Here is a 15,951-nt window from a genome sequence, read left to right as displayed (position 1 = left end):
CAATCATCCTCACAGGGCCAAGTCCTTATCTAATCTCTGTGCCGAAACACATGCACTTATAAACTCACCCTGCTGTCAAATACCAGCACACTACCTACCCAGTCACTGTTCGTGCACTTGTACAATGACTCAGGCATTAAGACACGCCGTGCTACAGTCAAATGTGCACAATCTATGCAGGCCCCTAACCCACTGTACACTCCTGATTCACTCCTGTAATAATCCAGGTAGTACTCATGCAGTGCCCCAATCACACTGTCACTCTCTGTCCACTCTTGCAATCATCCTCACAGAAGCATGTCCTTATATAATCTCTGTGCTGAAACACAAGCACTTATAAACTCACCCTACTGTCAATTACCAGCAGTCTACCTACGCAGTCACTGTCCATGCACTTGTACAATGACTCAGGCATTAACACATGCAGTGTTACAGTCACATGCACAATCTATGCATGCCCCTAACCCCCTGAAAACTACTGATTCACTCCTGCAATAATCCAGATAGTACTCATGCAGTGCCCCAATCACACTGTCACTCTCTGTCCACTCTTGCAATCATCCTCATAGAAGCATGTCCTTATATAAACTCTGTGCCGAAACACAAGCACTTATAAACTCACCCTAACTACCCAGTCATAGTCCATGCACTTGTACAATGACTCGGGTATTAAGACACACCGTGCTACAGTCAAATGTGCACAATCTATGGAGGCCCCTAACCCCCTGTAGACTACTGATTCTGTCCTGTAATAATGTAGGTAGTCCTCGTGCAGTGCCCCAATCACACTATCAGTAGCTGTCCACTCTTGCAATCATGCTGACAGAAGCATGTCTTTAACTAATGTCTGTGCTGAAACACAAGCACTTATAAACTCGCCCTGCTGTCAACTACCAGCACACTACCTACCCAGTCACTGTCCATGCACATGTACAATGCCTCAGGCATTAAGACACACAGTGCTACAGTCAAATGTGCACAATCTATGCAGGCTGCTAACCCCCTGCAGACTAATGATTCACTTCTGCAATAATCCAGATAGTACTCATGCAGTGCCCCAATCACACTGTCACTCTCTGTCCACTCTTGCAATCATCCTCACAGGACCATGTCCTTATCTAATCTCTGTGCCGAAACACAAGCACTTATAAACTTACCCTGCGGTGAACTACCAGCACTCTATCTACCCAGTCACTGTCTATGCACTTGTAGAATGACTCGGGCATGAAGAGACACCGTGCTACAGGCAAATGTGCACAATCTATGCCGGTCCCTAACCTCCTGTAGACTACTGATTCACTCTTGTAATAATTTAGGTACTACTCATGAAGTGCCCCAATCACACTATCAGTCTCTGTCCACTCTTGCAATCATGCTGACAGAAGCATGTCCTTATCTAATCTCTTTGCTGAAACACAAGCACTTATAAACTCACCATGCTGTCAACTACCAGCACTCTACCTAACCAGTCACTGTCCATGCACTTGTACAATGTCTCAGGCATTAAGACACACAGTGTTACAGTCAACTGTGTACAATCTATGCAGGCTGCTAACCCCCTGCAGACTAATGATTCAGTTCTGCAATAATCCAGATAGTACTCATGCAATGCCCCAATCACACTGTCACTCTCTGTCCACTCTTGCAATCATCCTCACAGAACCATGTCCTTATCTAAATTCTGTGCCGAAACACAAGCATTTATAAACTCACCCTGCTGTCAACTACCAGCAGTCTACTTACCCAGTCACTGTCCATGCACTTGTACAATGACTCAGGCATTAAGACAGACAGTGCTACAGTCAAATGTCCACAATCTATGCAGGCCCCTAACCCCATGTAGACTACTGATTCACTCCTGTAATAATCCAGGTAGTACTCATGCAGTGCCCCAATCACACTGTCACTCTCTGTCCACTCATGCAATAATCCTGACAGAACCATGTCCTTATCTAATCTCTGTGCCGAAACACAAGCACTTATATACTCACCCTTATGTGAAATACCAGCACTCTCTCTACCCAGTCATAGTCCATGCACTTGTACAATGACTCGGGTATTAAGACACACCGTGCTACAGTCAAATGTGCACAATCTATGCAGGCCCCTAACCCCCTGTAGACTACTGATTCTGTCCTGTAATAATGTAGGTAGTCCTCATGCAGTGCCCCAATCACACTGTCACTCTCTGTCCACTCTTGCAATCATTCTGACAGAACCATGTCCTTATCTAATCTCTTTGCCGAAACACAAGCACTTATAAACTCACCCTGCTGTCAACTACCAGCAGCCTACCCTGGGTAGATAGAGTGCTGGTAGTTCACATAAGGGTGAGTATATAAGTGCTTGTGTTTCAGCACAGAGATTAGATAAGGACATGGTTCTGTCAGGATTATTGCATGAGTGGACTGAGAGTGACAGTGTGATTGGGGCACTGCATGAGTACTACCTGGATTATTACAGAAGTGAATCAGGAGTGAACAGGGGATTAGAGGCCTGCATAGATTGTGCACATTTGACTGTAGCACGGCGTGTCTTAATGCCTGAGTCATTGTACAAGTGCACGAATAGTGACTGGGTTGGTAGAGTGCTGGTAATTGACAGTAGGGTGAGTTTATAAGTGCTTGTGTTTCTATATATTTCTATTTAATGTATTATAAGAATTTTAATGAACTTTCCTGGGGAAGTAATAACGGAATGTCATGGTGACCAGTTTATACTGTTTATATTGCTGAAATTGTTTTTATTGGGAACTTCTGATCCCTTTTTACTGAAATATATAATATATGCCTGGATGTATTTTAGATCACTTTATGAATGATTGTACTACTATGAAATATTTTACGAAGTATTTGTATGATTGATTGTATTACTAAGAAATCTTTTATGGCCTTTGACCTAAACAAAGAATAAAGAGACAGTTAAGCGATCTCTTATTAACAGTTCCAAAAGCCTCTACTATTTATTCACAATTACATTCAACTCCTACTGACAGAGTCAAAACAGATACAGAATTGTCATGGGGAAATGATTTAGAAACAACATGGTCTATTTTGGTGTGGACAAAAATTTGTACAATGCTTAGAAAGTCTTCCTGAGCAGCAAATGCTACACAAACACTGTTTCATATTTATAACAGACTCTTACTGTACCCCGTAACGTTAAAAAAGCTTAACCCAGACCTTACTGATACTTGTTGGTCATGTTCCTCAAAAACATTTACTCTTGACAAGTCCTCTCATGCATGAGTTCTTGTTACAAGTCTGGAATCAGATTAGCTCTATTTTCCATTCGAAAGTGCCTTTCTCTAATGTTAATATTTTCTTGGGAAGTCTGTCTGATGATTGGAACATAGATTTAATTGATTTGTGACTACTGTGTTTACTGTTGCCAGTGGAGTTGTCAACAAATAAAATAAAATTGGAAGGACCTCACCCAGTTATCATTTCAGGCATGGTGGTATAAAATCTGCCTTAATCATAGACTGCATTTATGCAACCTATATCACTTGTATTTAAACGTATAGACCTAAGGTCCCCAGTAAATAACTTTTTAAACAAACATGCAAAACCATATTTTGTTCATCCACCTAATGAAGAAGTGATTCAACCTTCCTGAATTTTAATTTTTGTATACTACTGTTGTTCTAAATATTGTCACTCTTGAATATATTTATCAGATTACTCCCATTTAATACCATGCACACCCCCTTCCCCTCCTCTAAACTGCATTGTGTTTATTATTCTTAAATGTATTATCAGTCTCATCTGTAATGTATTATCCAATTGTAATTTGCTTCACTTCCAATAAACTTACTTTAAACAAAAAAATAAAAAACACACTTCTGCCAGGCAGAGAAAATAAATCACAATTGTATTTAAACAATGCAGGTACCTCTATAGCACTGTCAGTGTGTGATTTAAGTTGGAGGGGCCCAATAATGTATGGTGAATGTATATAAGAGTCCTTGAAGATGGGACTGGTCTGGGTGTGTCTAGAGCATTATTGGTTGATCAAGAAATTGGACTCTCATGGCCCTGTGCATAATCTGCTTCTTAACAAACCATTTGCTTGACTATTGTTAATATGAAAAAGGTTGAAGTAAAAATAAAACTTGAAAAGGCAGATATACAATGCTGTAGCAACAGTTCAATATTCTGTCATGGAATTTACAGCCCTCTAAATAATTTTCAATTAACATATTTTAAACAGTAATTATTATTTTTTAATTTCTTCTTGTGAGTTCCCTTATTCTGTCTACTCTAGAATTTTTTGCTATTTAAAAAAAAAAATTACATTGCCAGTGGGGTAATGTCTGTTTCAGATAACTCAGATTGTATGCTTACTGCTCTGTAACATTTAATCTATCGAACAAATTGATATCCTTCAAATTTACAGTAAAATACCTTGATTTAATGAGTGATCCATATCTTAATTCTGATGAACATTACCTTGAATTTCTGTGTATACTGCCATGTACAGAATGGCCCAGCGCAGAGTAGTTGAAGTTGTTTCGGTGCCTGCGAAGAACAGATCCATGGTGCACTGTGCCAAATTTTCCTCATCAAAACTGGAGCTAGGATCACTCTTAAACTGTTTGGAGAAGATAGTTTTTTTTAATATCCTTGGACTGTTTGGAAAAGATAGAATTTTTTTTATTGCCTAGAACAACAATGTAATAATCATGCACTGGCAAAACTAATGGGTCGCGCCTGTGCAGCATGGCTAAAGAAGAAAAAAAGACAAAAGGTGCTAGGATTACTAGTGAAATTCAACATGCACTGGGTGGAGGGGAAGCCGAGGGGTGGGACATGGATCTCCTCCAGGTGGTCACTGGCCTAGCCACTACCCGAACTTTGGACCATAGTTGCATTAGCACAGGAGTGCATTGTTTGCATGGGGGAAGACTTTCTCACTTGTCCTGGGGAGGGGGAGTTGGGATGTTAAACCGGTTCTATGTTGGGAGAAAGGGGCGCTGCTGTCATCAACAGAAGGGCAGTAGATATGGCTGCAAACATGGCAGGGCTCTGAGACGCTCATTAGGGGCCTGGTCCATGGCGAGCAGGGTTGGGGGGGACAATAACTAATCATGATGAAACAGTCAACATATAGGGGCATATGTATCAATGAAAGATTTTGCGATTTCCAAATAGTGATTCTTAGAGAATCACTATTTCAAAATCGCAAAACCAAATTCAATCAAAAAAAATCGCAAATATTTTGCGATTCCCTCATATTCCTTAATTATGACTTGCAAATTGTGAGTCGCAATTAAGGTACCAAATAGATACTCGCAAATTGCGCACACAATTTCAAGGGTGCAAGGGTTCCAAAAGGACACCCTGTTGCACCCCTGAAATGTGCATGTGTGCACATGTGGCGCACATACATGCCCTAAGGGCATGAATGTGTGCCACATGGCACTTTGAAAAAAGCAAAACAATGCTTTTTTCAAAGAATTCACAAATTACCACCAACTGTAAGTTGGTGGCAATTTGCGAATTTTTATGCCAAATTCGCACAACTTATGTCCTTTTTTTCATTGCATTTAAGGAATCGCAATATGCGATTCCTTAAATGCAATCGCAAAATAGGGTGTCGCAAATTTTGCGATTCTCTAATTTGCTATGCCCTTTTGGGATGATACATCCCAAAAGGCCTACTCCCGTTGCAAACGGGCTGATTCTGAGAATCGGCCTGTTTGTGAACGGGAAAAGGGCTTGACACATATGCATCATATCCTGGAACGTAAGGGGTATGCACTCCATGCACATGAGACAAAATATTCCTGCACTTGAATCGGTGGGGGGTTCGTATAGCCATGCTCCAGGAGACCCACACACTGGCATCGGAGGGTGCTGCATTACACCGCAGGTGGAGAGGGCAAGCATATTATACGTCGTACTCGGCGTTAGAAAAGGGGGTGGTCATCTGAGTGCGGGCAGGGGTCCCCTTCCAACACGTTGACCATAAAGTAGACCCGGAGGGTCGCTACCTGATCGTCCTGGGACAACTGGATGGACAAGACATCACTCAATGCTTCCGATACCTGGGAGTGAAGATCTTTCACTCCATGTCGGATGTGCAAGAGAGGAATGTGGGGGAGCCTTACAATCACTAAGAGGCAGTATGGCCTTTTGGGGGGGTGTGCCTTTGTCTGTGGCAGGGCGGATTTCCTTTTTGAAGATGGTGGCTCTCTCCAGGCTGCTATATTTCTTTACCACACTGCCAGTATGGATACCAGGAGCTTGGTTCTGAGAGCTGGACTCAAGTATCACATCTTTTATATTGGGAGCCGGCAGACGGAGGGTGGCCCTATCCACACTGATGAGGGCGCAACTCGAGGGGGGTTTGGCGGTCCCAGAGATGGAGGCATACTACCTGGCGATACAACTTCAGCGGTTCACACAATGGGTGGCAGGAAGCCTAGACCTGGAACGAAGGAGGCCACCCTTTACCCCGAAAAGGGCAGATGTACTGAGTACGCTGATGGGCACTATCAAACTGCAGCATGTGCGTACTAATGAACATAAGGTGATACGGCATTGTTGGGGCAGATGCCTGCAAAAAACGGGGACAAGACGCCCATACTCACTGGAGATGTCGGTCGCAGTGCTTGAGGCACTCCCACATGGGGGACAATGGAGGATGATAGAGGAATGGGCACAAGCCAGGGTTACCAAAATTGGAGACCTCTACAGAGACGGGGAATTACTCACCTAAGAGGCATTCCGTACAGACTGGGATAGCCGGCAGGGCAACTTTCTGCTTTTTGGGGCAGTCACGGGGGTAATGCGTAGACACTGGGGAGTAGGGATGACGGAACTATCGACTCACTCTACCTGTGAATACATAAGCTTGGTGAGGGGCGTAATAAAAGGTGTCACATGTCTATACAGGGAAATCAGAAGAGACAACACACGACCGCTGGAGGGACTACGGACCAAATGGGAGGTTGACCTAGGCAGATCCTTAGAGGACAAAGATTGGGACAACACACTACAAAGGGCCACTAAAGTCTCTCGCAATGCGAGATTTAGTCTGATTAGCTTCTATACACCACACCGGGCATACATCACACTGGGCAGGCTCAATCGGTTCTTCCACAGGGAGGATGCAGAATGCCCGCGATGCAGAGAAAAGGGAGCTAACTACATACACATGCTGTGGAGCTGTCCCCTGTTAGCGGCTTACTGGCAGGAAGTGACAAGGGAAACGGCTAGAGTCACGGGGTGGATGGTGCCATGCACGCCAGAACATGTATTACGTAAGGTGTTTCCCCACTCAGCTAAGACTAAGGTAATGGCTGGATTTTAAGATTTGGTCTTTATATTGGCAAGGCGGGAAATAACAAGCAAGTGGAAAGCAGCACCTGGCTCCTGCATCCATAGGTGGATGCGCGAGCTGGAGAAATGAGCAGGTTGCGAAGGGCAGAGTATTGCTCCGGACCGCGAAAAGTGGCATAGAAAGACTTTAAAGGGCCCAAGCTTTGGAGGTGCTGGTAGAGGACCTGAAAAATGTCAATCTGAACCCAATACCCCCACGGGACCATCTAGACACGGGAGCCACGGGAATCAGGAACAGGACGAGAGACTGGAACAAGCGTCAGGAGAAGGCAGAGCCTAAAGATTAAGATGCACACGACGGGATGGGTAGACACAAAGCACTACTGACACTCCAGGTGACTGCCGCAATCAAAATCAGAGGAAGGGAGGACAATGCTCTAGTAGACAGCAGCGCGGGGGGAGGGGGGTAGTTGGGGGAAGTTGGAGGGGGAGGGGAGGGAGACCCATGAGGATTGGGAGATGCTCTTTTATGGAGCACTAAAAAATGCCGACTTCATGATAATGATATGCAGACAGAACAGGAGTAAAATATGTTAAATGCATTTCTGTTAAGAAGTCTGTTATAATGATGAATGCACGTGCTTACGACTGAATACAAAAGATAATAAAATATGTTTAAAAAAAGAAAAACAAAAGCGGGGGAGGGAAGGACATGATGGAGGCAGCTGGAAAATATATTCACTTACATGGGAGTGCTTCAGCTAAAAATCAGCTGTGAAGAATACACATGCACTCCTGTTCTTTACATTGAACAACTCCAACTAATTAGCACTTATGACACCCAGTTCATTTCTCGAAATAGTACCCTTTAAATGTGGTCAAGCTTCCAGGAGCCAAAGGATAACCTGAAGGTAAAGAACAGAGTATCCTCGTGAATCTTCCTAGTCAGTTTGTGTGGGAGCTCAGTCAACTTTCTCTACTGTGTCAATCTAATTCCTGGGAACTCTAAAGGCCACCTCAAGAGACTAAAAACAAGATTCTACACTGCTCTCTATCCCATAGCCATGAAAAAGATCAGTTTCTCTGATGACCTTTCTCTGCATGCACATTCCCACTGCTTGTCCTTTGAATCATCAAGCTCACGCTGGTCCTTAGGATGCGAGTTGGTGGCTTGAGCCAGTTTGGACAGCATGAATGTGAGGGAAGTTGCCAACTAGTGTATGAAGTGGATTGTACCTACTCTTGTCACAGGCATAAAGAAAAAAAATAAATGAGGAAACAACTGAAAAACCATAGAGAAGTGATGTAAGGTGAGTGTCATGTGTAAGCAGGCTGCAAATGCTGCTGGAGGTAGGTGCTAATGGCATTTTGATCTGCATTGTACTCATCTTTATAGGCTAGGCTACCACTTTCCATTATATAAACATCACTTCTTACCAGTTACCACCTCCACTCAGCAAGTAGTTTGAATTCAGTCACATAAAAATAGAATACTGTGCTTCTAGAATGACAAACAATATTCAGTTGGACTGGCACCATAAGTGCATGTAAGGAGCAGAGGTCACTGATGCTTAAAGTTGTGAGAAAAGTAGACCTTCGTTTTTTATGTTCCAGAGCAGCACAACAGTCACAATCGTAAGACACAGAAAAGGAGAAGTTTCCTATATAAAGGGGACGTTTAGTGCTCGACGAAACAAGAATCAAAAGCATACTGACACAAGCAGCCTCTGTATATGAAACACGTATAACTTAGTGGCACCAAAATCAGCAAAGCGCCTGAGTGGCATATTAATGGATGTGCTTTACACACCATAATATAGTGTAAATTCTCCTGCCTATTTTGAGCACATTAATGTATTCATACACAAGACCCTAAGGCATGTAGGTCTGTGCCTCTGACAAATGCTCACTTGATCTCCTTGTTGAGAAAGACATGTCTTCTCTAATAGGACAGTGGCCAGGCGGCAGAGCACCATTAAATGGTCAGAAACTGAAATCCTGTGGGTTGGTAAAAACATCAAATAACCAGGCTGTAACCGGCAACAATCTCACTCACCCAGGCAGCACTTACCAGAGGTAGGGAGCTCAACCATAGCTGCCACTCGGGCCGGGGGTGCACCGCTAACAGACCTGGCTGAGTGCTGCTAGCTGTAGTTCAACAAACAAAGGATGGACGGAATGCTGACAATGCAGACATTCTCCCCCAGTCAAGAGATCTGGGTTAAATCCATCGTTCTTTTGCCCACTACACCACCCCAGTTTAGACATGGCCATATGCAAATCAGTCTTGACCCTGTGCCTCATGGGGACAGTCCAGCCCGAACTGCCAAGCCATGTCTTCCCTGGACCGGAATCAAGCATCCTAGGACCGGTTTCTGACTATCAGCCGTCATCAGCCAGGATAGCTTGACTCCAGTGGCGTAGTGAGCACGGGTCCCACGTCTGGGAATACCCATCCCACTTAGGGCGAAAAGCGTTACAACAAACAAATGATGGATGGAATGCTGACAATGCAGACATTCTCCCCCAGTCAAGAGACCTGGGTTAAATCCATCGTTCTTTTGCCCACTACACCACCCCAGTTTAGACATGGCCATATGCAAATCAGTCTTGACCCTGTGCCTCATGGGAACAGTCCAGCCCGAACTGCCAAGCCATGTCTTCCCTGGACCGGAATCAAGCATCCTAGGACCGGTTTCTGGCTATCAGCCGTCATCAGACAGGATAGCTTGACTCCAGTGGCGTAGTGAGCACGGGTCCCACGTCTGGGAATACCCATCCCACTTAGGGCGAAAGGCGTTACAACAAACAAATGATGGACGGAATGCTGACAATGCAGACATTCTCCCCCAGTCAAGAGATCTGGGTTAAATCCATTGTTCTTTTGCCCACTACACCACCCCAGTTTAGACATGGCCATATGCAAATCAGTCTTGACCCTGTGCCTCATGGGAACAGTCCAGCCCGAACTGCCAAGCCATGTCTTCCCTGGACCGGAATCAAGCATCCTAGGACCGGTTTCTGGCTATCAGCCGTCATCAGCCAGGATAGCTTGACTCCAGTGGCGTAGTGAGCACGGGTCCCACGTCTGGGAATACCCATCCCACTTAGGGCGAAAAGCGTTACAACAAACAAATGATGGACGGAATGCTGACAATGCAGACATTCTCCCCCAGTCAAGAGATCTGGGTTAAATCCATTGTTCTTTTGCCCACTACACCACCCCAGTTTAGACATGGCCATATGCAAATCAGTCTTGACCCTGTGCCTCATGGGAACAGTCCAGCCCGAACTGCCAAGCCATGTCTTCCCTGGACCGGAATCAAGCATCCTAGGACCGGTTTCTGGCTATCAGCCGTCATCAGCCAGGATAGCTTGACTCCAGTGGCGTAGTGAGCACGGGTCCCACGTCTGGGAATACCCATCCCACTTAGGGCGAAAAGCGTTACAACAAACAAATGATGGACGGAATGCTGACAATGCAGACATTCTCCCCCAGTCAAGAGATCTGGGTTAAATCCATCGTTCTCTTGCCCACTACACCACCCCAGTTTAGACATGGCCATATGCAAATCAGTCTTGACCCTGTGCCTCATGGGAACAGTCCAGCCCGAACTGCCAAGCCATGTCTTCCCTGGAGCGGAATCAAGCATCCTAGGACCGGTTTCTGGCTATCAGCCGTCATCAGCAAGGATAGCTTGTCTCCAGTGGCGTAGTGAGCACGGGTCCCACGCCTGGGAATACCCATCCCACTTAGGGCGAAAAGCGTTACAACAAACAAATGATGGACGGAATGCTGACAATGCAGACATTCTCCCCCAGTCAAGAGATCTGGATTAAATCCATCGTTCTTTTGCCCACTACACCACCCCAGTTTAGACATGGCCATATGCAAATCAGTCTTGACCCTGTGCCTCATGGGAACAGTCCAGCCCGAACTACCAAGCCATGTCTTCCCTGGACCGGAATCAAGCATCCTATGACCGGTTTATGGCTATCAGCCGTCATCAGCCAGGATAGCTTGACTCCAGTGGCGTAGTGAGCACGGGTCCCACGTCTGGGAATACCCATCCCACTTAGGGCGTAAAGCGTTACAACAAACAAATGGTGGACGGAATGCTGACAATGCAGACATTCTCCCCCAGTCAAGAGATCTGGGTTAAATCCATCGTTCTTTTGCCCACTACACCACCCCAGTTTAGACATGGCCATATGCAAATCAGTCTTGACCCTGTGCCTCATGGGAACAGTCCAGCCCGAACTGCCAAGTCTTCCCTGGACCGGAATCAAGCATCCTAGGACCGGTTTCTGGCTATCAGCCGTCATCAGCCAGGATAGCTTGACTCCAGTGGCGTAGTGAGCACGGGTCCCACGTCTGGGAATACCCATCCCACTTAGGGCGAAAAGCGTTACAACAAACAAATGATGGACGGAATGCTGACAATGCAGACATTCTCCCCCAGTCAAGAGATCTGGGTTAAATCCATTGTTCTTTTGCCCACTACACCACGCCAGTTTAGACATGGCCATATGCAAATCAGTCTTGACCCTGTGCCTCATGGGAACAGTCCAGCCCGAACTGCCAAGCCATGTCTTCCCTGGACCGGAATCAAGCATCCTAGGACCGGTTTCTGACTATCAGCCGTCATCAGCCAAGATAGCTTGACTCCAGTGGCGAAGTGAGCACGGGTCCCACGTCTGGGAATACCCATCCCACTTAGGGCGAAAGGCGTTACAACAAACAAATGATGGACGGAATGCTGACAATGCAGACATTCTCCCCCAGTCAAGAGATCTGGGTTAAATCCAGTGTTCTTTTGCCCACTACACCACCCCAGTTTAGACATGGCCATATGCAAATCAGTCTTGACCCTGTGCCTCATGGGAACAGTCCAGCTCGAACTGCCAAGCCATGTCTTTCCTGGACCGGAATCAAGCATCCTAGGACCGGTTTCTGGCTATCAGCCGTCATCAGCAAGGATAGCTTGACTCCAGTGGCGTAGTGAGCACGGGTCCCACGCCTGGGAATACCCATCCCACTTAGGGCGAAAAGCGTTACAACAAACAAATGATGGACGGAATGCTGACAATGCAGACATTCTTCCCCAGTCAAGAGATCTGGGTTAAATCCATCGTTCTTTTGCCCACTACACCACCCCAGTTTAGACATGGCCATATGCAAATCAGTCTTGACCCTGTGCCTCATGGGAACAGTCCAGCCCGAACTGCCAAGCCATGTCTTCCCTGGACCGGAATCAAGCATCCTAGGACCGGTTTCTGGCTATCAGCCGTCATCAGCCAGGATAGCTTGACTCCAGTGTCGTAGTGAGCACGGGTCCCACGTCTGGGAATACCCATCCCACTTAGGGCGAAAGGCGTTACAACAAATGATGGACGGAATGCTGACAATGCAGACATTCTCCCTCAGTCAAGAGATCTGGGTTAAATCTATCGTTCTTTTGCCCACTACACCACCCCAGTTTAGAATTGGCAATATGCAAATCAGTCTTGACCCTGTGCCTCATGGGAACAGTCCAGCCCGAACTGCCAAGCCATGTCTTCCCTGGACCGGAATCAAGCATCCTAGGACCGGTTTCTGGCTATCAGCCGTCATCAGCCAGGATAGTTTGACTCCAGTGGCGTAGTGAGCACGGGTCCCACGTCTGGGAATACCCATCCCACTTAGGGCGAAAAGCGTTACAACAAACAAATGATGGACGGAATGCTGACAATGCAGACATTCTCCCCCAGTCAAGAGCTCTGGGTTAAATCCATCGTTCTTTTGCCCACTACACCACCCCAGTTTAGACATGGCCATATGCAAATCAGTCTTGACCCTGTGCCTCATGGGAACAGTCCAGCCCGAACTGCCAAGCCATGTCTTCCCTGGAGCGGAATCAAGCATCCTAGGACCGGTTTCTGGCTATCAGCCGTCATCAGCCAGGATAGCTTGACTTCAGTGGCGTAGTGAGCATGGGTCCCACGCCTGGGAATACCCATCCCACTTAGGGCGAAAAGCGTTACAACAAACAAATGATGGACAGGATGCTGACAATGCAGACATTCTACCCCAGTCAAGAGATCTGGGTTAAATCCATCGTTCTTTTGCCCACTACACCACCCCAGTTTAGACATGGCCATATGCAAATCAGTCTTGACCCTGTGACTCATGGGAACAGTCCAGCCCGAACTGCCAAGCCATGTCTTCCCTGGACCGGAATCAAGCATCCTATGACCGGTTTCTGGCTATCAGCCGTCATCAGCCAGGATAGCTTGACTCCAGTGGCGTAGTGAGCACGGGTCCCACGTCTGGGAATACCCATCCCACTTAGGGCGAAAAGCGTTACAACAAACAAATGATGGACGGAATGCTGACAATGCAGACATTCTCCCCCAGTCAAGAGATCTGGGTTAAATCCATCGTTCTTTTGCCCACTACACCACCCCAGTTTAGACATGGCCATATGCAAATCAGTCTTGACCCTGTGCCTCATGGGAACAGTCCAGCCCGAACTGCCAAGCCATGTCTTCCCTGGACCGGAATCAAGCATCCTAGGACCGGTTTCTGGCTATCAGCCGTCATCAGCCAGGATAGCTTGACTTCAGTGGCGTAGTGAGCACGGGTCCCACGTCTGGGAATACCCATCCCACTTAGGGCGAAAAGCGTTACAACAAACAAATGATCGACGGAATGCTGACAATGCAGTGGGCTAAAGAACGGTGATGGATCAAACCCAGATCTGTTGACTGGGTGTGAGTGTTTGATTGGTTCTGATGCTCCGTCCATCTCCACCGCCTTTTGTACCGCTTTGTTCGCCATAAGTTGGCAGGGTATGCTCAGACGTGAGTCCCTTGCTCACTTTGCCACTGGATTCAAGCAAGCCTGGCTGAAGACGGCTGAAATGCCAGAAACCGGTCCTAGGAAGCTTGTTTCCGGTCCAGGGAAGGCATGGCTTGGCAGTTCGGGCTGGACTGTTCCCATGAGGCACAGGGTCAGACTGATTTGCATATGGCCATGTCTGAACTGGGGTGGCAGAGTGGGCTAAAGAACGGTGATGGATCAAACCCAGATCTGTTGACTGGGTGTGAGTGTTTGATTGGTTCTGATGCTCCGTCCATCTCCACCCCCTTTTGTACCGCTTTGTTCGCCATAAGTTGGCAGGGTATGCTCAGACGTGAGTCCCTTGCTCACTTTGCCACTGGATTCAAGCAAGCCTGGCTGAAGACGGCTGAAATGCCAGAAACCGGTCCTAGGAAGCTTGTTTCCGGTCCAGGGAAGGCATGGCTTGGCAGTTCGGGCTGGACTGTTCCCATGAGGCACCGGGTCAGACTGATTTGCATATGGCCATGTCTGAACTGGGGTGGCAGAGTGGGCTAAAGAACGGTGATGGATCAAACCCAAATCTGTTGACTGGGTGTGAGTGTTTGATTGGTTCTGATGCTCCGTCCATCTCCACCCCCTTTTGTACCGCTTTGTTCGCCATAAGTTGGCAGGGTATGCTCAGACGTGAGTTCCTTGCTCACTTTGCCACTGGATTCAAGCAAGCCTGGCTGAAGACGGCTGAAATGCCAGAAACCGGTCCTAGGAAGCTTGTTTCCGGTCCAGGGAAGGCATGGCTTGGCAGTTCGGGCTGGACTGTTCCCATGAGGCACAGGGTCAGACTGATTTGCATATGGCCATGTCTGAACTGGGGTGGCAGAGTGGGCTAAAGAACGGTGATGGATCAAACCCAGATCTGTTGACTGGGTGTGAGTGTTTGATTGGTTCTGATGCTCCGTCCATCTCCACCCCCTTTTGTACCGCTTTGTTCGCCATAAGTTGGCAGGGTATGCTCAGACGTGAGTCCCTTGCTCACTTTGCCACTGGATTCAAGCAAGCCTGGCTGAAGACGGCTGCAATGCCAGAAACCGGTCCTAGGAAGCTTGTTTCCGGTCCAGGGAAGGCATGGCTTGGCAGTTCGGGCTGGACTGTTCCCATGAGGCACAGGGTCAGACTGATTTGCATATGGCCATGTCTGAACTGGGGTGGCAGAGTGGGCTAAAGAACGGTGATGGATCAAACCCAGATCTGTTGACTGGGTGTGAGTGTTTGATTGGTTCTGATGCTCTGTCCATCTCCACTCCCTTTTGTACCGCTTTGTTCGCCATAAGTTGGCAGGGTATGCTCAGACGTGAGTCCCTTGCTCACTTTGCCACGGGAATTCAAGCAAGCCTGGCTGAAGACGGCTGAAATGCCAGAAACCGGTCCTAGGAAGATTGTTTCCGGTCCAGGGAAGGCATGGCTTGCCAGTTCGGGCTGGACTGTTCCCATGAGGCACAGGGTCAGACTGATTTGCATATGGCCATGTCTGAACTGGGGTGGCAGAGTGGGCTAAAGAACGGTGATGGATCAAACCCAGATCTGTTGACTGGGTGTGAGTGTTTGATTGGTTCTGATGCTCCGTCCATCTCCACTCCCTTTTGTACCGCTTTGTTCGCCATAAGTTGGCAGGGTATGCTCAGACGTGAGTCCCTTGCTCACTTTGCCACTGGATTCAAGCCAGCCTGGCTGAAGACGGCTGAAATGCCAGAAACCGGTCCTAGGAAGCTTGTTTCCGGTCCAGGGAAGGCATGGCTTGGCAGTTCGGGCTGGACTGTTCCCATGAGGCACAGGGTCAGACTGATT

At 47.1% G+C, this 15,951-nt stretch overlaps 1 protein-coding gene across 1 annotated transcript in view; it reads right to left on the bottom strand.

Moving 5' to 3' along the window:
• LOC146834876 (cytochrome P450 2J2-like) overlaps nucleotides 1-15,951 on the bottom strand; it is a 419,165-nt gene that overhangs the window by 86,039 nt on the left and 317,175 nt on the right. The window contains exon 7 of the mRNA XM_085602475.1: nucleotides 4,452-4,593. Within this exon, the coding sequence (XP_085458601.1) occupies nucleotides 4,452-4,593 (142 nt within the window). The remainder of the gene's footprint in view (nucleotides 1-4,451; nucleotides 4,594-15,951) is intronic.

This window comes from Triturus cristatus, chromosome 4_2 (assembly GCF_964204655.1).
Source record: "Triturus cristatus chromosome 4_2, aTriCri1.1, whole genome shotgun sequence".
Classification (NCBI taxonomy): domain Eukaryota; kingdom Metazoa; phylum Chordata; class Amphibia; order Caudata; family Salamandridae; genus Triturus; species Triturus cristatus.
Note: the sequence above shows the minus strand (reverse complement) of the source record. Positions and strands in the feature narration are given on the sequence as shown.